Raw genomic sequence first — 23508 nt, forward strand, 5'->3', positions numbered from 1 at the left:
ACTCCTGCTTTCCCAGCTTTCAGAAATGATTAAACCCCTTCTTGATTAAACTGAAACATTCCCTCTGATCTGATTTTTAAAAAATCACCCACCACAAACCAGAACACCCCCAGTTTCCTCTTTCCCCTCCAGCTTCCCCTCAGTACTTTACTAAACCCCAGTGCTCCATGCACTTGCCTAAAGGACAGAAATGAGCTTTGTGGGATTGAGATTAAAACCTGGCAGCTTCAGCGTGCTGTTCCCACAAGCCCATCTCTCAGGATGACCCCATTGCCTCCTTCCCAGGTGCCCTCACCGTGCTGCGTCCCAGTTTCAGCTTCTCATTGCCAGGGAGTCTCCAGCTGCTACGAGAGCCTCACGCTTTCCTTGTTTACAGCAGCTCTCTCCCTGGTACGAGGAGTCCCGGGCCAAGCCCCAGGTCTCAGGGGACATCTGAGATAAGGTTGCATAAACCTTTCGCAAACCACCTGACTCAGTTTCGTGTTTCCGTGTGTCTGGGTGACGTGGGCTGAAAGTAAACAGCTGTCCTGGAACTCGGCAGTTCCTAAGCACCATCATTATCTGATCTCCACCAGACGAGTGCAGGCAGAGCAGCTGGCTCTGGCCATGCCTTGAGCTCTGCAGCCATCCCTTCCCACTTGCCTTGTCCTTTGGGTCATGGCCCGCAGTGAAGCTGCTCCCAAAGCCCTGCAGAGCTCATGAAGGTGCTGAGAAGCCGATGCAGATGCCCAGCTCTACAGGCTGGGGCCCTTTGGTGGTAGCTGGCAGCAGAATGTGCTGCATTTTCCCACCCAGGAGCAGCTCTGGGTTAGGGAGGTGCTCATGCACAGGGACCACATGGAATTTTGATGTATATGTTGTGTTTTACTGTGAAAGGAGCAGGGAGCAGCAGCACTTTGACCTTGCACCACGTGGCTCAGTACAGCCCTTTGCAGTCACCAGCTGCCACTTCCTGCTCTGGGGGATGTTTTGGGTTCCTTTTCTGTCTTTTGAGGGCATCACTTGTGGTTGTTGGGATTGTCCAGTGCTGATGACAAGGCACAGAGGTGTAGAATAGCCACTGGAGTGATGCCATACACGTGTTCTCCATAACCCTTACACTTGGGAAGCTGGAGAAGCCAAAGCTGTTCTATTCTGGAATTTAAAGGGGAGAGGCCTGCTTTTGAGAACATCTCTTTTCACCTCTGGTATTTAAGCACGCTTAGGCATGAGCCGCTGGAGATGCACATGTTCACCAGAAGTGACATGAGAGGATCTGCATGAAAATTAAATAAATTCATGCCTCCTGCCTTTAAGGTATGGCATCATTGCATTTAATTTTGGTATGTTTCCCCACATGATTAAAAAAAAAAAAGAAGAAAAAGAAGATGACTTAAATAATTTATTATCTCCAGGAGTAGGGGAGGAAACCCCAAAGTAATGAAGAAACACAAGTTGGAAATGAAGAAGAGATCAATATTTATTTGTTAAGCCAGTGCAAATAATACAAGCTGTAGCCAGAGGTCAGACCTACAGCAGAATGAATACAAAAATGGAGAGAAACCAGTGCCTAGTCCCGAGTGGCACCGAAGACTTCATAGGTGGAAAAAAAAAAGTCCCTGGATCTTTTATGTTTTCTCTTTTACAAAGACAAAAACACAACATGGGAGCCTGTGACTGTGAAACAGTAATTAAAAACGCAATAGGATTAAAGTGATGGGTCGGAAGGACAGCTCAGTGACAGAATCCCCGTGTGCCCGGCGTGGCAGGGATGTGATGTGCAGAGGACTCTCCCCTGTGGCATAAATCTGCCACTGCACAGCGATTGCTTTGTACCGCAGCAAAGCCGCTATTGCCGGGGACAGAGGAGAAAACCGGTGGAAATGAAACTCCTGTAATCCTCTTTTCCTGTTAACTATTCCATATCCTAAATGGGTACCCACAGAAAAGTCATTTTTGAAAGGTGAGAAACAAAAACCAAAAAAAAAACAAAACAAGAGGAAAAAGAATAATTTTTGCTGTGACTATAGTCCAAATTGAAGCACACTGGAGACTGCATTTCTAAGCATAAATGCTTGGTCACATAAATGGAAAAATTCTCTACAAGTTGCATATTTAATTAACTCTTATCCAGAGAGACCTGGCACAGGAAGAAGCTGTGTCATCATGCAGGGTGCCCTGTCCCCAGCCACCTCCTCAGCTTCATGTCACATCCATGCTGGTCACACACAGACACAAATCTTTGCCAGAAACAGAGGGGAAGTGCTGAACTCGTGACTTCCCACCACAAAGCCACTGTTCCAGAACTTCCTTCCTGAGGGCCAGGGCTGGGCCACCACGGGCATGACCCTTCCAACACTCTCGGCTGCTCCCTTTCTGCTGCTCTTCAGGTGAACTGCTCCCCAGCAACCCCAGGGGATTATTTTATTGCAGCTTTTCTGATCTGTATTTTACTAGCACAAACCTTTTTATTTTCTAATATAAAATTGCTCTACCGTATTTTTGTAGCCCTTCCAGACCTGCCGGCAGCACAGCTCCTTGTGCCATCCCACCTGGGTTGGGCTTCGGTAGAAGCTGCTTCTACTCCCCTGTAGCCTAATTAAAAATTCCACATATTCTTTGAGGTCCTAAAAAGCACTTGCTGCTGCTGCAGAGAACTCTGCTTAGATATTTTTTTATCCCTAGAAGTGTCCAGGGCCAGACTGGATGGTGCTTGGGGCAACCTGATTTCGTGGAAGGTGTTTTTTTCCATGGCAGAGGAGTTGATCTTTAAGGTCCCTTTCCAGCCAAACTGTTCCTTGAGTCTGTGATTTCCATCAGACAGCAGCAATGTGGTGCTGCAGGGAGTGTCCACCACACTGAGCCCAAACCCTCAGGATTACCTGTGGCCACTGAAATTCCAAATTGATGCTGAATCAGAGTCCAGAGTTTGTGTGCAAGGCCAGCTGCTCCCTCTGAGCAGGGTCCCCTCAGGAGCCCTTGGCTATCTGGGTGCTGCAGCATTAGGGGCTGCTAAGTGATCTCTGGCTGATGGACATATTCCCTATGGAAAAGCCATGGTTTTGCAGCTGGAAGACACCTTACTGGGAATTGCTAACAGTGGGAATTAGGTAATAAGGCTTTTAAATCCATGTATTTTGTCAGATTGGTAGTGGGGAGCAGGAATGAGGTGAAGAGCCACAAGGGCTGTGTTTGTTGCAGTGTGCAGGAAAAGGCCCTTGTGCCCTTCCCCTGCCACCCAGACGCTGGCAGGTGCTGGACCTCCAGGGCCCATCATTTCAGCCCAGAATCTCTGGTGTGGTGAGGGGAAGGGATTTTCCCGGTTTGTGAGGCTGCAGTGGGGGTCTGGGGCAGCCCCAGGCCCGGCTCAGTCGCGGGGCACGGCGCAGAGCTGGAAGGGTTTGGGGCAGCGCGTGAGGCTGAGCGTGAAGGCGAAGGACAGCAAGGCCGCTGCTGGGGCCTGGAAGGTGAACTTCTGCAGCAGGGCCACAAAGAAGATGAAGAGCTCGGTCCTGGCGAGCTGCTCCCCGGGACAAGCCCTCTTGCCTGGAAAAGGAGCACAAATAACCCGAGAGAGTCCCGAGCGAGCTCCAGGCACCTGGGAGCCTCCTCTGGCCTGCGCCGCCTTGCACAGGCTGCAGCAGCTTTTCTTCCTGGAAAGGTTAGGTGGCAATGTTCACCCACACAATCTGCTCAAACCTTCCCCAGAAGTTTACTGCCGAGCAAACTGCGCCTGTTCCGAGAGGCGAAGAACGGAAACAGTCTGAACAACCCAGTTATGCAAGAAGAAAAAGCCTATTTTTTTTTTTTTTTCTATCCTGCAGTAACAAATTGATTTCCTTCCCGCTCCGAGCAGCCTCTATTTACCGTGACCGGGATTTTCACTGTGGGGATGGGCTGGAAGCCGGACAGCAGCTGTACCCCCTCTCTATAAGCGGTGTCTTGGGGCAAAGATAAAAGCTTTACAAAAAGAAAAGCCACCTCCCCATCCATCATCCTACCTGCAGAGAAGGGCAGAAAAGCCTCCCGCCTCCTGTACTGGCCGTTTTCCAGGAAATGTTCAGGATTAAAGGTGTCTGGAGTCTCCCACACGTTTTTGTCGAACATTATCGAAGTCAGGCTGGTCATCAGGGTGGTGCCCTGCGGGAGGTGGAGAAAAGGGGCGATTACGCGGCGGAGAGGAGCAGACGTGTTGTCAGACTGGCTTATTATTAGCTCTGTAAACTACACTAAGGGCAAAACGGGATTTTTTTTCACCCCCCCCCTAAGCCACGTAATTAAATGAGGGTGAAAGCCTGCAGGATTGTTCACTTGTGTGTGCCTTTTCATATCACCAAGTGTGGATCTGCACCCTGAGCTGCAGTAACAGGTGATGTTAATGCAAACTAACTTTAAATTGGTAGCACTGCATTCCCATAGGAACTAGAAGCAATTTAAGCAAGTAATTTCTAATCGATTTGTTTAAATGTGATTTTTTAGGACAAAATGAAACTGATCTGGTTTATCTCCGCACTCTCCATCATCAAGAGAAATATTCTAATCAATGTGGAGGAAAATGCCTGGGTTTTTTTAAATTTGCCTCATTGCAATGAGTCATATAGAGGGAATAGACCAGTTATATATAAATCCCGTATTTGCTTTTGTAATTGCAGAACAGTGTGTGTGAAACAATACTTATCACATGCCTTTCATCAAGTGCTACTTTTAAAAGATGATTATTAATATTGTGTAGAGTTAACAAACCCAAACTGTTTGCTTTCCTATGTTTCCTAGTTCTCTATTCCCGTAATATGTTGAGGGTGTCTTTTATAAAATTTAAAGCATAAACCTTTTAAAATTGGAAATTACAGCCAGCACCATAAGGATGTCACAATTCTCCTCTGTAAGGAGGTGAGACCCAAACAGCCCCACAGAATCCATCAAGAGGGCTTGTATTTTCTATATAATTGCAATATTTCTATAATATTCTGCCAGGTTCCCCTCCAGGTGAGATTTGGGACTTGGGCTGTGAAGACCCTGCTCTGGTGGGACAAAGGCTGGTAGGATGAAGGTTGATGGGATGAAGGTTGGTAGGATGAAGGTTGATGGGATGAAGGATGGTGGGATGAAGGTTGGTAGGATGAAGGTTGATGGGATGAAGGATGGTGGGATGAAGGCTGGTGAGATGAAGGTTGGTGGGATGAAGGTTGGTGGGATGAAGGTTGGTGGGATGAAGGTTGGTAGGATGAAGGTTGGTAGGATGAAGGCTGGTGAGATGAAGGTTGGTGGGATGAAGGTTGGTGGGATGAAGGTTGGTGGGATGAAGGTCCCCACACACTTTGGGCAGGTGGAAGCCAGCCAGGGTGGTGTCGCTGGTGGCCATGCGGGGCACCCCCAGTGGCACCACGTTGCCCATGCGCAGGACCTCGCTCAGCACAGCGCTGGTGTAGGGCATCTTCTCCTTGTCGGCCATCGAGGGCTGCCGGCACTGCCCAACCACAGCGTCAATCTCCTGCTGCACTTTCTCTATGGGGAGCAAAAAAAAATTCAAAATATCCCTCCTCATAGGACTTTTAGGGTTGGAGAAGCCCTCTAAAATGATCTAGTCCAACCATTAAACCAGCACTGCCAGGCCATCACCAAACTATGTCCTCAGGTGCCACATCCGCACTCCCTTTGAACACTTCCAGGGTGATTGCACCACTCCCCTGGACAGCCTGTTCCAGGGCTGGACAACCTTTTCAGTGAAGAAATTTTTCCTAATATCCAACCTAAATCTCTCCTGGCACAACCTGAGGCCATTTCCCGTTGTCCTATCACTTGTTCCTTGGGAGAAGAGACCGACCCCCACCTGGCTGCACCCTCCTTTCAGGGTGTTGTAGAGCATGAGAAGGTGCCCCCCCTTTTTTCTGTGCTAAACACTCCCAGTTCCCTCAACAGCTTATCCTAAGACTTGTCTACAGAAGGTTCCCAAGAGGATACCTGGGGCACAGGCACACCCAGGATGTGGCAGAGCTGGGATAACTCTGTTCCCTGAGTTTCCCTTACCAAATGTTGGGCTAAGCAAAGGACCCCACAGTGGCCCTACCCTGAATGTGGGGGTACGCGGCCATGTAGAGCAGAGCCCAGCGGATGGCGGTCGCTGTTGTCTCAGTCCCAGTTAAGAACAGATCCAAGGTGGAGCACAGCAGGTTTTCCTCATGGAAATAGGAGCTGGTGTCACCCTTAAACTTGGAGGGAAAACATGGTTATGAAAACTCTTACTCTGGAAGAGATAATTTTAAAACCCAATCCAAAATCACCTGTGCGTAACTGAAGTCCTGCTGCTCCTTTATTATCTACCCCTGGACTTGGAAATCTCCAGCCTTTGCTTCCACTGGATTTCAAGCCCTATGGACTGTTTTGAAAGACACCCTGGTTGCTGTAAAGTGGCTCTTGAAAGCAGGTAGCATTTTTAAATGTCAAGTTTCACAATAGCAAACACAGGCCTGCGAGTGCTCATAGAAACATGAACATGTTCCCTGAGAGTCCTCCTACGCCGTGTGACAGAACGAAAAAGGGAAGAAGACAAAGTGTAAATCCTTTCAAATGGAAAAAAAGAAAAAAAATCTGTGTGTTTTCAAAGTGATCAGGCTTCTGCTGCTGCTAAAGTTTGATGTGGCAGAGGTAGGGAGGGGAAGGCAATGTGTGAGTAAGAGCTACCCTGACAAAACAGCCCTGAATCTTTCCTGGATCATTCTGTGGGTTAATCTTTAGGTGGTTTTAGTTATTTCCCTCCTACCTTTTCTATTTCCTTCAGGTAACAGTCAATGTAATCTCCTGCCTCGGACTGGTCCAAATCCTCCTTGTGCTTTGCAATCACGCCTTTCACAAAATATCGAAGTTTCTCCCAGTGCCTGAAGATTTTCCTGAAGGGCCCTGGCAACCATCTCATGATCAAGGGAAAAGCATTATAAAGCTGGTAAGAAATCAAACAGAGCAAAAGAGAATTTCTTGAGTTAGAAAAGAGCAGGTATCATAGTTGAGAGGATGGGACTCTCAATTAATTGATTAACTCTGCTTGCTACCATGAAAAAAAATCATCCTTGCTATAACAGTCCAATTTGTACAAATTTACTTACACAGGTGTAAACAAGTGCAAACAAAATAAGAATTGGACAGATATTTTCTGCTGATAAAGTTCTTAAATACTGGCTGGACAAAGGAGTCCTCTAATGTGAGGTGGCCACAGGTGAGATGGATGGAGATGAGCCCCTTAGTGTGACCCCACAGAGGGGACAGAGAGCAGATGTGACCCCTGATGTGCAACCATGCAGAAAATCTATCACCAAATCCACCTATTTTGGTTCTAAATATGAAATCTTAATTTTTTTCATAAATAGAAGTTATTTGAGAAATTGGTTGGGATATGGGTGAGGGAAAAGACAGGAATTTTCAGTGTTAGTAATTCTTCTTTTTGTAGAAACAGATATTTTGAAGATTTTCCCATTGTTCTTTGGTTATGCCAGGCATAAGATTGGTTTTGCAATCCTGTAGTGTTTTTTTTCTCCATGTGGCCCAATAATTTTAACTTATTTCCTTGCTTTCCTAATAGACTTTATGCATAAATCCACTCTAATGTAAAACAATTCTCATGGTCATTTTCCTTTAAACATGGGTCTTTTTCTACAGGAAAAGGCAGATTATATAAGTGCCTTAGAAGCCTGAGTTTCTGAGCTCTTACATGCAGCTGAAGCTGGAAAAACATCCAGGTGGCTTTACCTGGCCCCAGAAACTTCCGATGAGCAGCAGCGTTTCAGCCAGGGAGTGCAGCAGTTCCTGGAAACGGTTGTCATGGTAGTCAAAGCGGTTCCCAAAAGTTATGGAACAGATGATGTTGGAAACAGCACTATTAATTTTGTAATGAGGGTCAAAGGGTTGTCCTGGAGGAAAGAAAAGGAAAGGAAAGTGCCTGAAGGGAGGTTGTGGCCAGGTGGGGATTGGTCTTTTCTCCCAAGGAACAAGGGATAGGACAAGAGGAAACAGCCTCAGAGTTGTGCCAGAGGAGATTTTTTTGGATATGAGGGAAAATGTCTTCATTTGAAAGGATGGCAGGCTTTGGAAGGGGCTGCCCAGGGCAGTGGTGCAATCACCATTCCTGGAAGTGTTTGAAAGGCGTGTGGATGTGGCACTTGGGGCCATGGTTTAGTGGTGAGCATGGCAGTGCTGGGTTAATGTTTGGACTCAATCAATTTAAAGATCTTTTCCAACATAAATCTCCCCCTGATTCTATGATTCTAAAGACAGCTTTCATTCTTTTTTTCCCATTCAGTCTCAGTCAAAATCATGTTCTCTACCAGATCCACAGCTGTGAATCAGGGTGAGACCTCACCTGCTTCTCACCCACGGTGGTGCTCAGGTTTCACCCCATGTCCTGGGGTACCCACCACCCCCATCACCTCCAGCATCCCACTGGAGCCTGGGCACCAGGGGCCAGGACATCCCCTCCTGTGTCCAGCCCAGGCTGCTGGCAGGCAGTGACATTAACACTGAGCTGCACAAGCAGAGTCCTGGATTTTCCAGGGAAAGCAACCAGCAGCATGCCATGCAATTGTTGTCAACTTTGTCCACTCCAATGTGTGTTTGGTGCCAATTTGATATGCCAGGAGAGGGTCCCTCAAAGCTTCACTCAGGGCAGGGAGCCCAGGACAACCTCACTGTAAAAATACTATTGCCCTGGGCTTTAGTTGTCCACCACGAAGAGATCAAGGGAGCTGGAGGAGAGAAGGGAGAGGGTTGCAGATCTCTGTTCCCACCTGTGAACCCCAGCAATAGCTCATGGGGCCCATAGAGCACATTTATAAAGTGAAGTATGATGTGATGCTTGTCACATCTGTGTGCCCTGAGAGAGCTACTGAGCAGGGACCTTCATCTCCTTGGGCACATTTCAGCAGCCTGGAGAGCCACTTGCTGTGACAAGAGACTGATCTCAGTGACAAGGCCAGTGCAGCCCTGAGCTGCTGTTGAGCATCACTTTGAAATGCAAGGCACTTCTCGCAGCACTGCTGATCTCTCCACTCTTCAAGAAAGTAATTAAGCCAGGCTGGTGCTCAGATATTAGAGTGATGGACATGATCACTATTTGCCATTACTAATGGGAAGAAAAGCCCAAACCAGCAGCTTAATTAGTTTATTGATTAGAACTATAGAAGACTATAATCAATTGGCAACATGGAGTATTTGGCCTGTTTAGTGCAACAGCAATTAAAACGGAGCAAGTTTAGTATATAATTTCACAATTCCTTTTTAGATCTTTCTTGTTTACTATATATAGCTCCATAGAATTAGCTCAACCCCATCTGCTTCTATTTAAAGCTGAAGTGCAACATCACCCATGTACCAACATACAAATTATTCTTACTAATATCCCTCTGGCAGTTTTTAAAAGCTGGACCATAAAAGAGCAAGGCACACGCTTCATCTGTGTGTGATACAAAAGGAAAAGCCTGACTAAACAAGTTTTAAAATACTTTGCAAAACCAAGGACAAGCAGAGGTTAACTAAGCCTCTGAGTGGAAGTGCCTGATAGTAAGAGAGCTGCATTTATTCCTCCGCAAATGCATGAGACACTTCCTTAGCCATATAAACACTCATGTTTTAATAACCACCTAGTATATATTTGCTTAATATTAATAAGGAACAACTAAAATAGGAAGCCTGAGGTCTAAAATAAGTGCTAAAAGGCACAGTCTGAAAGTGTAAGATAGGGTTTTGAGCTATTGACAAAATGTTTTTCATGTTTGGAGCTGTGTTGGGGTGAGAGTTTTACTTCTCATCATTCATTTAGCTGGAAGCTCTGAAGTGCTGTGCATTAACCCCCACCTTTCTCCTCCTCAATCGTCTCCACGAGATACCGACTCTCCTCTTGCACTTTTTCCTCAAAATTTACAGCAAGGCTTTTCAGTGTTGCTAAAGCAAACTTTCTCTGCTGCCTCCATATGTGCCCATTGGATGATATGAGCCCTGTAGGTAGGAAAAACAGGTGAACAATCCTCTCTCTGGGTCACTTGTGCATGTTAGGATTCTGAAATGGCCATTCATCACGCACAAAAACCTTAAACCAAGGCAAACAAAGCTCATGGATGCGGAAAAGGCTATGGCTTTGCCTGGGAATTAAAATTCAAGAGTAATTGGCTTATGCTAAAGATCTAGCTTTATGGATTTGCTTTAATCTGCTACTTTGTCACTTTGCGTGGGAAAAAAAGGTGTAAGCCAAAATACTCTGAGTACTATCACACTGTTGGCAGAGCTGCAGGCAGGAGCACCCCGTCTCTGGAGCTGTGTGCAACCCAGGCAGGAAAAGTAAAGGAGGATTGAAAACCAAGTGGAAATGCTGCAAGTGTATCGATCTTTGGGCAGCTTGCATTTATTTCTCCTCTTTCATTAAAATTTGCTTTTAAACCCATCTTCATCTCTAAATTACAGAGATTAAAACATACCCCTGTGAGATTATTAGTCTGAACTCAATTCTTGCCTTTCCCTGTGCAAGCTTTTACAGGTGCAGTTCACAAGGGTTGAATTCAACCTGTTTCTTCCCCTCTAAGAGTTATCATTCCAGAGGGATGAAAGTTTTGTCCCAGAATCCTGGTAGCCGTGCTTACCAAAGCCTCTAAATATTTCTTGGAGGAGTGGAATATTTGGCCGATCAGCAAATATTTCAGCCTGGTGGACAAGAGCTTCTCTCACCATCTGGTACCCGTTGACCACCACGAATGTCAGACTTCCAAACTGCACGCTGAAGATGTTCCCGTACCGACCTGTAAGCTGAAAGAGAGCCCATTGTCCTCTGAGAACAAGAAGATGGGGATTTTCAAAACTCACCTGGCCAAGATGGTGAACAGGGAAATCTGACTTCATTTAACTGAAATTTAACCCTGCTTGAAGCAAAGGGACTTCAAAGAAACTCAAACCCAAGCACGCAGGTCCCATCCAATCTAAGCTACTGCTTGAAGGCTGGAGAAGGCATAAAAAGGGCTGGAGAGCTGTAGTGTGGGAGAGATGGTTTGCTTATCTGATGTGGCTTGGATTTTACCAGGTGTTTACATCAGTTTGGCTTGTAACAAAGATGTAACTTTGTAAATGATGGGCATCTGCTCTGTCCCTTTCTGTCCCACCACCCAGGTCACCATGCTCAGGCTCTTCCTGCTGAGGGCAAAGCACAACGAATCAACTTTTATCAACTTTGTGTCTAGAGCAGTGTGGTTCCTTCTCCAGCTTTCCCATTCAGACAGGAGCTCTAACTGCTTATTGCTAGCAACGTACATCTAATTTTAAGCCTGACTGCATTTATGGCCAAATTGCAGCCATTTTCCTTGCATGGACTTTGCTGGCATTAGTGTCTCCTCTGAGATGTATAAGAGTAAAGGGAGGATCATATCTTCTCTCTGTCAAGGAGCTCATCCTCTTCTTAGAATGTGTCTACATGAAAGGACACAGAGAGTCACCCCAAACTGCAGTGATGACCAGCGAAACCAGTGGGACCAAATGGGTGTCTCAGTCATTGCGTGCTTGTAAATAAATGGGATTAATTTTCCTAATAACTGTGTGTATTGACAAAATATCCTGAACTTTCTGCCTCAGCCTTCCCTGAGGATTCCCTCAGAGACCACCTGTGCTGGTGCCCTGAGAACACCCAGGGCAGACAGGCTGGTGTCACCCTGCTAAGCAAAAGCAAGAGACAAATAGCCACCAGGAAGAATTTTTGCAGCCAGCATGTCAGAACTTCTTCCACCTTTTCAAAGAGGTATACTCAGCATGTATAAAATCTCTCTCTTTTTGTCTCTGGTGGGAGTCAAAGCTGTGGAAACCTTTCCAGAGAGATCACTGCCTCTTTCTGCAATACAGAAGAAGACACAGGACATAACTCAGGATTTTAAATGTTTCTTTCAGGTGTGATGGAGTGAATTGTTTGCCTCTGAGCAAAGACAATGACAGGACAATTTCCATAGGTGATCTCCAAACAGTTCAGCTTTCAGCACTTTTCACCTGTCCCCCAGCCTGGCCCAGCCCTTCTGAGCCCTTTCTGGGATCCAGAAGGAAATGTTCACAGTCAGATGGGAAGAAACAGGAGGAACATGTAGGTCTTCCTCTGTTACAGATTTTTTTCCCATTGGACCATCCTACTCCTCTGGAAGAGGAGGTGATAGTGAGAGACACAACCAAGAAGAGTCATCTATCTCATGTGGTTATTACATACCCAGCTCTGCAGAGGCTGCCCTTGCTGCTTCAGAGTGCAGTGATAAGAGTCATGGAAGGGTAAGATACTGTTAGTAGGGAAAATGTCCATGGAGCTCTTACCTTCTGCAGTGCAAGATGGAGGGGCTGCTTAAAGTCCACAAAGGTTCCCACGAGAGGAAAGAGCTGCGGCCCTGGAGGGAAATTCCTGGGTCGTCTTTTTTTCACAAGGTCAATAATCAAAAGAGACATGACCAGAACCACCAAGAGCATCCGACCGTTCAGCTTTTTCAAGAGAGACACCAAATCAGGCCAAAACTGAAGCTCCATCTTGGCTGATGAACTCGCAGGTTTTCATCCCAGGATGGGACTTGATTCTGCTGTTACATTTGCTGAAACAGGAGTAATCAAGGATTGGAGAAGAAACAAAAAAAGCTAAAATAGCTGGCTGGGGACAGAAGCTGCTTTTCTATTTACAGCTGCTACCAGACCACCTGCTGAATAACTAACTTTAAACATCAGGACCTCCAAAAACAACCCCCAAACCTCACAATATTTGGCCAAACAAAAGCAATCTTGCAAACCTTTGGCTTTACATCTCTGTCAACTCCCTAATTTTCTTATGGAAGAGCATTCCTCCCTTTTGCCCTGAACAAGAGGCTCCTTTATACAGACACCCCGCTGGGATTATCGGCATGGCAAACATTCGAGGTGAGGTGAAAGCAGCTTAAGGGGCTGATCACATGTGGTGGGCGTCGCGCAGTTTCAGGGATGCTGAGGCATCTGAGGTGATGGACACCACACAAGTGGCTGAGGGGCTGATCCTGTTAAGTTCTAAGCACCATCTGCAAAGGGCTGGGTGCCTTCAGCGCCCACCAAAGCCTTCCTGGCTTTGCCAGAGCCGTCAGGGCAGGTTCAGACAAGGGAAGAACTGCAGAGGCCCAGGGCTCTCCCAGCCTTTAACTCTCCGAGAGTTAAAGGAGCTTAATTTTGAGAGTGAGAACATAGGCTCATGTGCTTGCCATGGGATTGGAACTTATGCATTTAAATCTCCTGGGTTTTCTGAAAATCTCCTTTGAATAAAGCTTCATGCTGTCCTGGAGGGAGGCTGCAGTAGACAGACAGTGACCTTTATGACTTGGAATCAACCTTGTGTCACCTGCTGATATTTAGCTACAACTTGGTTTCAGCTCTCTTATTTTTTTTCCCCTTTTAAAAAATTTGCAAAGAATCTAACTTTATACTAAAGTAAAACTATAAATAACAAGTTTTCAAATTATTTGCCTAGAACTTAATGTGAGAAATTCTGAAGGATGGTCAATTTTTACTGCCATAGAACCCTATGATGGTTTGGGTTGAACAAGAACTTAACAATCCTCTGATTTCAACCTCCTGCCATGGGCAGGGATGCTGTCTTCAGCTTTAAAGAAAGCTTTAAGTTTTAAGGGAAAAAAGTGCAGCTTTTCATAGGAAACAATAATTGGGAAAAAAATATCTGGTATTCTCTAGTCTTTCACCATTTTCAAAAGCTTTGTAGTCCATGTCTTTCATTATCTTAGAAGAACTCAGGCTATCTGACAGACCTGCACCTTGGCTATGGCAGGAGTCTTTTTTAGGGGCAATAGTTATCTGCAACCCAACCCCTCTTACTTTGAAATATTATTTACAGCTTCTTAGATGGGATTAGGCAGCAAGCGGGGAACAGCAATGGGAGAAACATCTCACATCCCTTGTGTATAAAGCACATTTTCCATGTCCCCATAGCACAGCTGTGAGCAGCAGTGGTTGGATGTGCTTTGCTTCTCTTCGTGCCGGCGCACCCACGGTGCTCCTGCACCATTTGCATCCACGCACCTCTTCCAGCCTTCCTGGTGTGGCAAGCCAAGCCTGGCTTACCAGAGGCTAAATCAGGATAGCAGGCTCGTGCTCCTCATCCTGGCACCGGGGAGATGACTCGGTTGGTGGAGGTGTCAGCCTACAGCATGCTCAGAGGGACTGTGATGATAAGGCGTCAACTTCTGCTAGCCCAGTTTCACTCCTCTGTTCCTCGCTGTGCCATATGATTTGTCAGCATGCACAGAGTGCAGATCCCTCTACCACTTGTGGCTGCTGTGAATCGGGCTACGTGCAAAGCCAAGGTGTTAATGTGTTCTTCTGGGTGGTGTTGTGGGGGTGGGTGCATCGTGGTTGACAGGAGAAATGTTATTTTTAGCAGGAGGAGCACATTTTGCATGTACTCACATGTGTCTTGTCAGTCAGAAACCTCAAGTCTATTCCTTTGCCTTGAAGCTTCACATGTCCAAATGCATCCCCTCACAAAGTTCTTAACATGCCAGATTTACAAAGAATTAGGGAAGAGCCTTCCAGTATTACCAGGGCTCTCCTAACCTTGGCAGACAATAACACCAGCATGTTATCAAACTGTGGCAATGCTATTTCAGGTTCCAGGCTTTAATCAACCCAGTTCTCAGCACGTGGTGATGTGCAAATCCCCAAAGTACTGGGGAAGTCACGTCGCCGTGGCTCATGGGCAGTGCAAAGGTTCTTGGACAACTCCAGTCTCTGCAGTGTTGACAAGATCCTTATCTGTAAGATCCTAGTCATCTGCAGGATGAACCTGTTCCTCTGGTCAGCACCATGAATGCTGGAACATTGGTCTTCTGCAGGTCATATAACACAAATTTAAATTCTTAAGAGGATGTGCACCCACACATCTAGTAGGGAACAGGATGTAGACCCACCTTCCCTCAATTTCTCCTTAAATACCTCCCCTGAACCCAGCTCACAGCTTTTGACCACCTCACCTGAGCTCAGGGATACCACGTAGATAAATTGTGCCATATTGCATGGACACACACACATCACTGCCTGAATATTAAGGCATCTTGAACAGCCAAGAGACAGAAATTGGCCCATATGCTTTGTACCTTCTTCCCTGGCTAGATGTCTAACTGTGTGCAGAAGGTTTTGAAACACAAAGAGAAACATTCTGTTAAAAATGCAATTACCATTTGTTTTTCAAGATATAGTATCCCATTATTTTTTCCAGAGAAGTGAAATTCAATAAGGTTACAACAGAATGTAGTCCAACAGTTACCGTACTTTCAGAGCATTATTTAAGCTACAGAATTTCTTAATGATTAGAAACATATGTAGGAAAAATAACATGCAAAATGAGAATGACTGAAGAAAATTTTCCCCAAAAAACACTTTTTTTCAGGCAAGTAACAGCTCATCCACCACTGTTGTTCCATCCATCACGTTGGAGGTGTGAGACTCCCACCCACCCAGGAAGCCGTGTGCTCAGGTCACATCAACAAACAGGCTCCATTGAAGTCCAAGGAACCATCCTGATTTCCAGCAAGGAATATTTTGCTGTTCCTCTCCTCTTTAAGTCAGACCCAAGGAAGTGAGGCCATTTTCACCTCAGGCAAGCTCTTGAACAGCAGCGACCACCCCGATATCTATCTTAATGCCATGTCCCAGAAGGTTTTCATGCAGGTGCAGCTGCTGTTTCATGCTCCAACCCAGGTGAGTCTTCATGAACCTGGAGTCAATGACAGATTAGGACACTCACTTCTTTTCAGGATTTACTTTATTGGATCAAATGAAATCTACAGGGGATTTGTAATTTCAGAAAGCCAGGAATGAAGAGTGCTGCAGCACCCAAACTTCCTGGAATAAACTCAGGAAAGACATGGTTGAACTCACTTCTTAGGCTGAATTCCCCACTTGGGGTGATTTTACTGGGACATAAGGGCTCCCATATATCCCAGATTTCAGCTTCAATGCCCAGAATCAGGAAGCCAAGTCCATATTTACTGCTCTGTGTGTGTGGTAAATACTAAAGTGCCTCAAATTTTGCATGTTCTGTCTCCTCCCTCACCCTAGGTGCAAATCTCTAGGTTTTCCTGGGACCATAAGCCTCTCACCTGTAATCTCCTGACCATATTCCCAATGCTCCTCAGAGCTCTAAGGCAGGGAGCTGTCACCAGGAACAGGCAAACTGAGGCATTACAGGCCTAAACCAAGTGGTGTGAGCAGAGCTGCAGTGTCCGGCTGTGCCATCTGGGACGGATCCCAGAAGATGGGATGCTCAGTCCCCTTCTGTAACACTCCAAAATTTCCATTTTCTGCTGTAGAAGCCAGTTGTGAAGGGATTGCATTCAGCCTTCAGCCAGATAATTAAATGCAGCTAGCAGAAAGTGCTGCAGGGAGCCCTCCCTGTGCCCCCCCCCCGACCCTGCATCACCCCTGGCTTTTTGGTCCAAGATTCGATTCCCTTCGCACGCAGGAGCGGAGCGCTGCCAGCGCCGCCCCGCAGGCAGCTCCGGTCCGGATGCACCGAGGCAGATTTGGGGGTGCCGGGTGCTTCCCCCGGGGGCCTCGCCCGCGGCAGCGCCAGAGGCAGCGCCCACCCTCCCCTGGCACGGCTCTCCCACCGTCTGCCGCAACCCCGGCTGCTCCGCATCCTCCGGCTCCCCGCAAAGCTCCGGCAAACTCTCCCGTCTAAGGCGCACCTTTTCAGTATTCACAGAGAAGAGTACAGTCACATATTCCTCTCAAAGCCACAAGGACTTGACTAGAGCTAAAATGTCATTTATGTACATATCACAAGCGTTTTTCTAGGCACAGATGTCTTTCTGGTGCCAATATGCTGTTTATGTACTTATCTGTCACAAGCACATGTCTACATACATATGCCCTGCTGGCAGAGGCACAGAGCATTTTGAAACTCTTATTAGACTGCTAATGAATAATACGCATACAAAGGAGAAAACAGAAGGTGGGTCTATCAGGAACAGCCTCTTTCTTAACTACCTTTTAATTGTAGGAGAGGAAGAAAAGAGATGAATTTTGATATGTTGGCATCTGTGAAGGCCTGCTTAGCAGCACCCAACGCCATCATTTTAAAAGTGGATTTTTCACAGGTTTGGGTATTTTGGGGGGGAGGGGAGGATTTTTTTTTTCCTCTTAAAAAAAAAAAAACCCCACAAAATTTTGACACTGAGAGTATTGCAAATCCTGGTGCCAATGATGTATGATAGTGTGATTGTCACCATGGAATGCTGAAAAGCTCGAGCAGCTGTTTGGCATATTGACAGTGCGAATTTAGAGCGTTTTAAATGCAAATGACAGTATTCAATTGATCGCAGGAAAACAATGGGTCATAGCCTTACCTTTCCTTGGCTATGCTCTGAATAATCAGGCTGCAAATCCATGCACAATAGGGATATTGTACACGTTCTGGGGATTTTGTTCCCCGCGTTCATGGGGGTCGATATGATGCTTCTTTTGGGCAGAGCTGAAATAGAGGCGCCGCTGAACCGTCCCAGGCACCTCGTGGGGGTGAGGTGGGGAAAAGGGCATAATTTGCTCCAAATCCACCACGTCCTAAGTGTCAGCCTGTTTTTCTTCACTTCTATCCTTTTCTGCTTGCTCTTTAATCATTCCCAAGGGTGGCTGGCTTTCTGCCTGACTTGTCTCCATTATACCCTGCTGCAATCAATATGGCAAGCAGAAATCAGCAGGAGAAGGCATGTTCTGCTCCCAGTGAGAGCCGGTGGGAGGGAAGGAGATCAGGCCAGCCAGCTGCAACCCCAGCCCTGCAGGCGAGCCGAAATCCAGCCGAAAAAGCTGCCACCAGACGGCTGGGTCCTGTTTCCCTTCGTGGTGCCCCCTGCCCGGCAGCGAGCAGCAGGTAAAGGTCTTCCTCCTTCCCCCAGCCCTGGGAGGGCAGGCAGGAAAACCTGGCCCTGGTAGAATTTACTCTGAAAGCTCCCCTTATTTTTATTTTTATTTTTATTTTTATTTTTATTTTTATTTTTATTTTTATTTTTATTTTTATTTATTTTTATTTTTATTTTTATTTTTATTTTTATTTTTATTTTTATTTTTATTTTTATTTGTTTGGGGGCAGTGGTGGAAAGAAAAAGAAGTGTCTTTCCAAAGCAGAAAAGTCCAGGAATGGGGGAGCCACCCTTTCACCTGAGCAGGTCTGTTACATATGGACACTGGTGAGTACTTGCTGGGTTCACCCTGGCTCAGGTGTCCAAGGTTGGCCATGATAGATTGATGGCAGCCACTGCTGCTCCAGCAATAGATTTTTTGTTCTAAGACCCACATTTCTTTGAAAACAAGTTAGAAATGCATGCAGGAGTGGTGTGGATGAGGATATCAACAAGACAGTGCTCTCTGCCCATGGCTTTACCTCACCACATACATATATGACATCTCCCTCCAAGAACCTTGACTTGGTGAATTTCTTCCCTTTCCCAAATTTTTAAGCCTGAAATAGCTATTCAGGATCCATTCCCTTATTGCAATCCCCTGATTGTATCTAAAATATACCAGCAAACAGAGCTTTTCTGTCTCCTGTGCTTCCATCTACCCCCTTTTGGTGTTTCAGTCTTAAGCACTTTGGGTCAAGCACTGATTTTTGGGTCTCCTTGAGCAATGGGGTGTGTGCTCTGGGACATTTCTGAGTGTTTCTGCAATACAACCTTTGTACAATCAGCATCACAGTTTCCAGAGCAGTTGCTGAGATGTCTGCAAGATATCCACGATCAGATTTCACCTGGGATCAGAAGGGTGAGAGGAACATCACAAATGGCTGATGCTCTTGTGCTGTCTGCATGTGAGATCCATGCTGTGGGTTCCCTGCATCAGAAATTTGCTTCTCCAGGGAATCTGACAATTACAAAAAGTTCTATTCTATAAAGGGGAGCTTCATGAGGAGCTGGGGTTGGAGACCACATGGTTAATGTCATCCATTTATGGAGTCTTGTTAGGAGGCTCCACAAGTTTTTCAGGCTTTCCTAATCTTTCCCAGCAATCTCAGATGCCCATTCTGCCTAGGTACAAAAATCAAGGGACTGTACAGCTTAAATGACACCTATTTCAGCATCCAGCCCTTCAGTCTTTGATAGAAGGCAATGAATAAAAAAACCCAGCATCATTATTACCTATGCCTTCCTAAGATAAATCTGTTTACCTGTAAAACAGATGCATTAAAAACCAATCAGCCAATAGAAATAATTAGTTACAGCATAGGCATGTGATTTGCTCAGCCTCTGGAACGGGATAATGTCTTGCTTAGCTTGAACTCCTTGCTGATGGATGCTTGGTGAAAGGTCTTGGAGACGATGTACTCAGCTAAACGCTGGGGAGACTGAAAATGATTACTACAGAGAGACATTGCTCAAGTCAGCTCTGCGAGAAATTCATCACCAGCAGCATTGGCACCACACATGAGCAGCAGCGTATGGAAACTGAACTGTAAAAAGTAACAAAATCAGTGAACTAAGAGAATATTGCATACCGTGAACGTGAGGGAATGCATCGTTTCCCAGAGGGAGAAACGTTCCTATTTAGCAGGCTTTTGTTTTGTTACAGGAAACGCTTGGATGGGGGGGATTTAGCTGTGAACACAGAGCCTCTGTTTTCTGGGAACAAAGGGAACTCAACCACAGGTTGGTAATGGATAAACTTTCCATGCTGAGCTGGTAGGTAAAGCCTTGGGCTTGCTATAAAACACGCAGAACTGGCTTCTGGTGCCTAAAATCCCGTGGCCCAAACAGCAGCCCTTGGAGGAAAATTTATAGCTCGTTTCTACTCAGTGGCCACAAGACCACCCTACAATAAAGCCAACACCAAGAGGAGGGGCTGCTGCAGAAGGCTGCTCCTCCTCCCCAACACTAGCAAGATGCTCTTGATAAACTTTTAAAAGATATCAGTGCTGTCTTTAGTCTGGAAGGCCAGTGCTGTGAGTCCTCCTGGGAAAATCCTCCTGCATGGAAAGTGGAACGGGGGTCCTCTCTGCCCCAAAGGCTTCCTGTGAGCCCTTTTACCTGAAAGGTGGAGCACAGCAATCTTCAAAGGCTCATGAACACCCGACAATTTAACAAAATAACCCCAGAACTCGTTGTTTACAAGGAGCATAGCACATCTGGAATGAGAGAGAAGATGCCTTGACTTCAGCTAAATGAAGGGACTGATCTCATCCTACCAGAAGGAGAAGGGTAACAATAAAACAATTCCACAAGCGTCCCTTGCGATGACAGGACCAGTAGAATTTTTCCAATCCTGCTGGCAAACAGTAGAAGGCAAAAGTCTTGCGGAGGCAGAAGGAATAAAAACAAAATGTCTTGCAGGATGCTAGAAAACTTTCCCAAAGCATTTTTCTTTAAACTTAACCACATGATTTACAAGCTTATTATTAGTTCCCCCCCTTCCTTACATAAAAAGAGAAATTAAAAAAGTGTAGATTAACACATTTTTGGATATCTTCCAAGCTCTCAATTCCTCTGCTTAAAGGATTATTTTGACAAATCAAAAATCACTTTTTGGGTGGCCTGGAGAGACACAGGTTTGCTCTCTCTCTCTGTAGCAGAAATGATCCCTTCTCTGAGGGTGCTTACTTGTTCCTCTCAGACAAATACAGAGAGAAATCCAGTCCAGCTTCTGATCTAAATGTAATACAATATTGGCTGCTGATTCCAGGGAATTTTTTCCAGATTGGTCAGGCTGCAGACTGAGTTAGGTACCTTAATCTCTACCTAGTCACTACTCAGGAGATACTAGAGGTTCTTCAGTGAAAGCAGAGCCTTGGGAGCTGCTACAAGACCATCTTCACCTGGGTCATGAGAGCAGAAAATGCTCCTGAGCAGGTACTGACTGACATTGTGGTGATAGGCACCAGAGCTGGGCTGTCTGCTAGAATTCCCTGGTGTCACTCACCTTCCTGGTACCCAGCTGGACACCAGAATGCCACATCCATGGGATGAGCTGGCTTTCTCACTGGGATGTGGCTGCAGCTCATGGTCTGACCCTGCCACAGTGATCACCCTGCATCTGGCAAGAATTCCTGGTGGCCTCAAAGCATAACGAGCACATTGAAGGATTGCAATGTATATTGCAAAGGTAAATGGATTAGCCAAAAAAGTGACCAGAGAAGCAGTCAGAGAGGCAGTTTAAGAACAGACCAAACCACTGTGAAAGAAACAATTGTCCTGGAATAGAAAAAAGAGTAATATATATATATATATATACATACATACATACATATTCACTTAAAGGCAATCTTTGTAAACAGGTTGAACAAGACTATGAGGCTGGAGGAACAGATGGGAAAATGGAACAAACAGATGGAAAAACTATTTCTGAAAAAAAAAAAAAATTCTATTTGTAAAGCTATAGCTAGTTTGAATGAATGCTTCAAGGTTAGGAAGCTGAGGCATCAGGAAGTTTATAACAAGGCCACAAATTCATCCATCTGAGATCAGTAGGATGGCAGGTCTTTTAGACAGGTAAGGTGCTTCCCAAACAGCCATGTACCTTTTTTATCCATATTTAATGCCACCATCCTCAAGGATACTTTGCTTCACTTTAAAGCTATATGTTATTCACTCTACAGGTAAAAATTACCTTTCAGCTTTTCATTAACCAGAGCTGGCTAATATATTAAAAGAAAATGAGAAAATTCACCCTGTTTTCTGCCATCAAATTACAGGTTAAAAATGGGCCTGAGCTCACCAGCAATGTTAGAAAAGTCCTACAGACATGAGGGGGAGAAGGAGTGAGCACCATGGCTCAGTTCTCCAACTTGAAGGAGAAGTAAAGGCATCTTCATCAAATGCCTGCTACCCACCCAGCTGTTCTTGGGCATCTCTCTGAGTAGTTTTAGAGGGGATAATCAAGAGAAAAAGCGGGAGGAAAGGTTTGATGTTACACTGACTCCAGTGAGGAAACCTCTCTTGCAGCAACCGAGCTGCAATGCTTTGGGTGAGACAGCCTCGCAGGAAAATGTGTTTTAGTCAAAGAACCACCACCTGCAGAGACAAATCCAGCCCAAGCTTCACACAGTGCTCCTTGGTGAAGAAGGGTGAGATACTAAAAATTAAAAAAGAATTTGTAAATGAGTAAATGAGTTCAGTGACCTCCAAGCAGTGCTGGGATAAGCAAGAAAAACTACTTTACAAAAAAGGCTAAGTTGCTCTGAGGACTGGGGATATGGTGGGTTGGGCTGGACAGTGTTAATAGGTGCTGGTTTATGGTGTTGGCTCCAATCCCTCGGAATCACAGCCTCACAGCTGCGAGCAGGGACAGTAGAAGTGCTCCAGCTCACTGGGGAGATGCAAAGATTGAATTTTAAACTGAGCACGTTCAGCGGCGTGGAGGTAAAAAAGGGATGTTGGCTTTCAGCACGGGCTCTGGGATGGGGATACAGTGGTGGAGACCCGGCTGCCAATTATGTTTTGTTGTCTCCCTTATTTCAGGTCATTTCTTTTAAGTCGGTGCAGGGCTTTTAAGGACTGTGTCCCATATCTGGGTCTTAGCAGATTTGCCCACATGTTTTCCTGTGTGTGTCTCTGGGACTCATAAAAGCGTCTTTAGCGCTCAAGTAAGTTCCCCTTTGAGAAGGGACTGTCAAAGACAGGCACTAATGTCATTAGGAGGTTACAAGGGGGAAACAAGAGAGAATTTGCTACAGATCCTCATTTCCATAATCTTGCCTCGGCTTCCTCGTTTGTCAGTTCTTAACCTCAATTCCTTAACCTCCAAATCTGTGGAGTCGTTGACCTTGGGGATTTATCTTCAAACTGATTTCAAGTTTTAAGCAATCTAAATTAGGCTCCCCGTGACAGAAGACAAAACTTGGTCTTTGCACCCAAATGTGAAAGACAGGCCCAGAGTGCAAGTGAAATCTTGCAGTCGTTTTTTCAAACCATCTGCCCATCTGCAGTCCCAGAACAATATCAGTTCGGTGCTGCCTTCCCTCTCTCTCTCTCAGGAATAAAGAAATTACCATAAACAAAGCAGATCAAGGGTCTTTTTAAGCCAAATGCAGCCAAGACACATTGCTTCAGAAAGGAGCAGGAGAGGGAAAAAAGAGCTGCAGGGGAAGTTTCTTCCTAATTCTCATTAACTCCAGTTTGGCCAGTGATGCTGGACACTGCAGTGTAATTTGGAGTGGATGGTGCTGTGTCCCTCTCCATGGGCACTCCATTTCCAAGGTATTTCTGTAGGAAACAAAAGTGATCACCACAGAAAAAAAAAATAAAGGAAAAAAGACTGCAGAACTGCTCCTTAAAACTGCTCCCTAACTGTGCAGAGGAGGGAGAATACAAGAAAACAGGGAAATTAGTCTGGGCACAAAGAGCCTTTTGGTCTCTCAGACCAATTCTGCATTGCACATGGCAGTCAAACCCCTGCCTGAATCACTCTCTTTATTTCAGGGAGCGAAGCCATTGTGAGAAGATGCATTTATTTCCAAGAGTGTGCTCTGAGTTAGAGAGGCTGCGGCAAACTGGCAGGGCAGCTTGGCACGAGGATTTT

General features: G+C 45.8%; 1 protein-coding gene and 1 long non-coding RNA gene across 2 annotated transcripts; one reads left to right on the top strand and one right to left on the bottom strand.

Annotated features, from left to right (window-relative positions):
- Nucleotides 1-1434: 1434 nt before the first annotated feature.
- LOC111932994 (cytochrome P450 2J2-like) lies at nucleotides 1435-12501 on the bottom strand. The gene is made up of 9 exons (XM_023932332.2): nucleotides 12295-12501; nucleotides 10599-10761; nucleotides 9820-9960; nucleotides 7720-7880; nucleotides 6740-6916; nucleotides 6047-6188; nucleotides 5297-5484; nucleotides 3981-4119; nucleotides 1435-3525 (listed from the first exon to the last, which is right to left on the bottom strand). Exons 1-9 carry the CDS (start codon nucleotides 12499-12501, stop codon nucleotides 3347-3349), a joined length of 1497 nt encoding a protein of 498 aa, XP_023788100.1. The 3' UTR covers nucleotides 1435-3346.
- On the top strand, nucleotides 8094-15873 carry LOC147651758 (uncharacterized). Its single transcript, XR_015273701.1, has 2 exons — nucleotides 8094-12882; nucleotides 15392-15873. It is a non-coding gene; the product is annotated as an uncharacterized LOC147651758 (long non-coding RNA).
- The last annotated feature ends 7635 nt before the right edge of the window (nucleotides 15874-23508 follow it).

Source organism: Cyanistes caeruleus, chromosome 9, assembly GCF_971803275.1.
Source record: "Cyanistes caeruleus chromosome 9, bCyaCae1.hap1.1, whole genome shotgun sequence".
NCBI lineage: Eukaryota > Metazoa > Chordata > Aves > Passeriformes > Paridae > Cyanistes > Cyanistes caeruleus.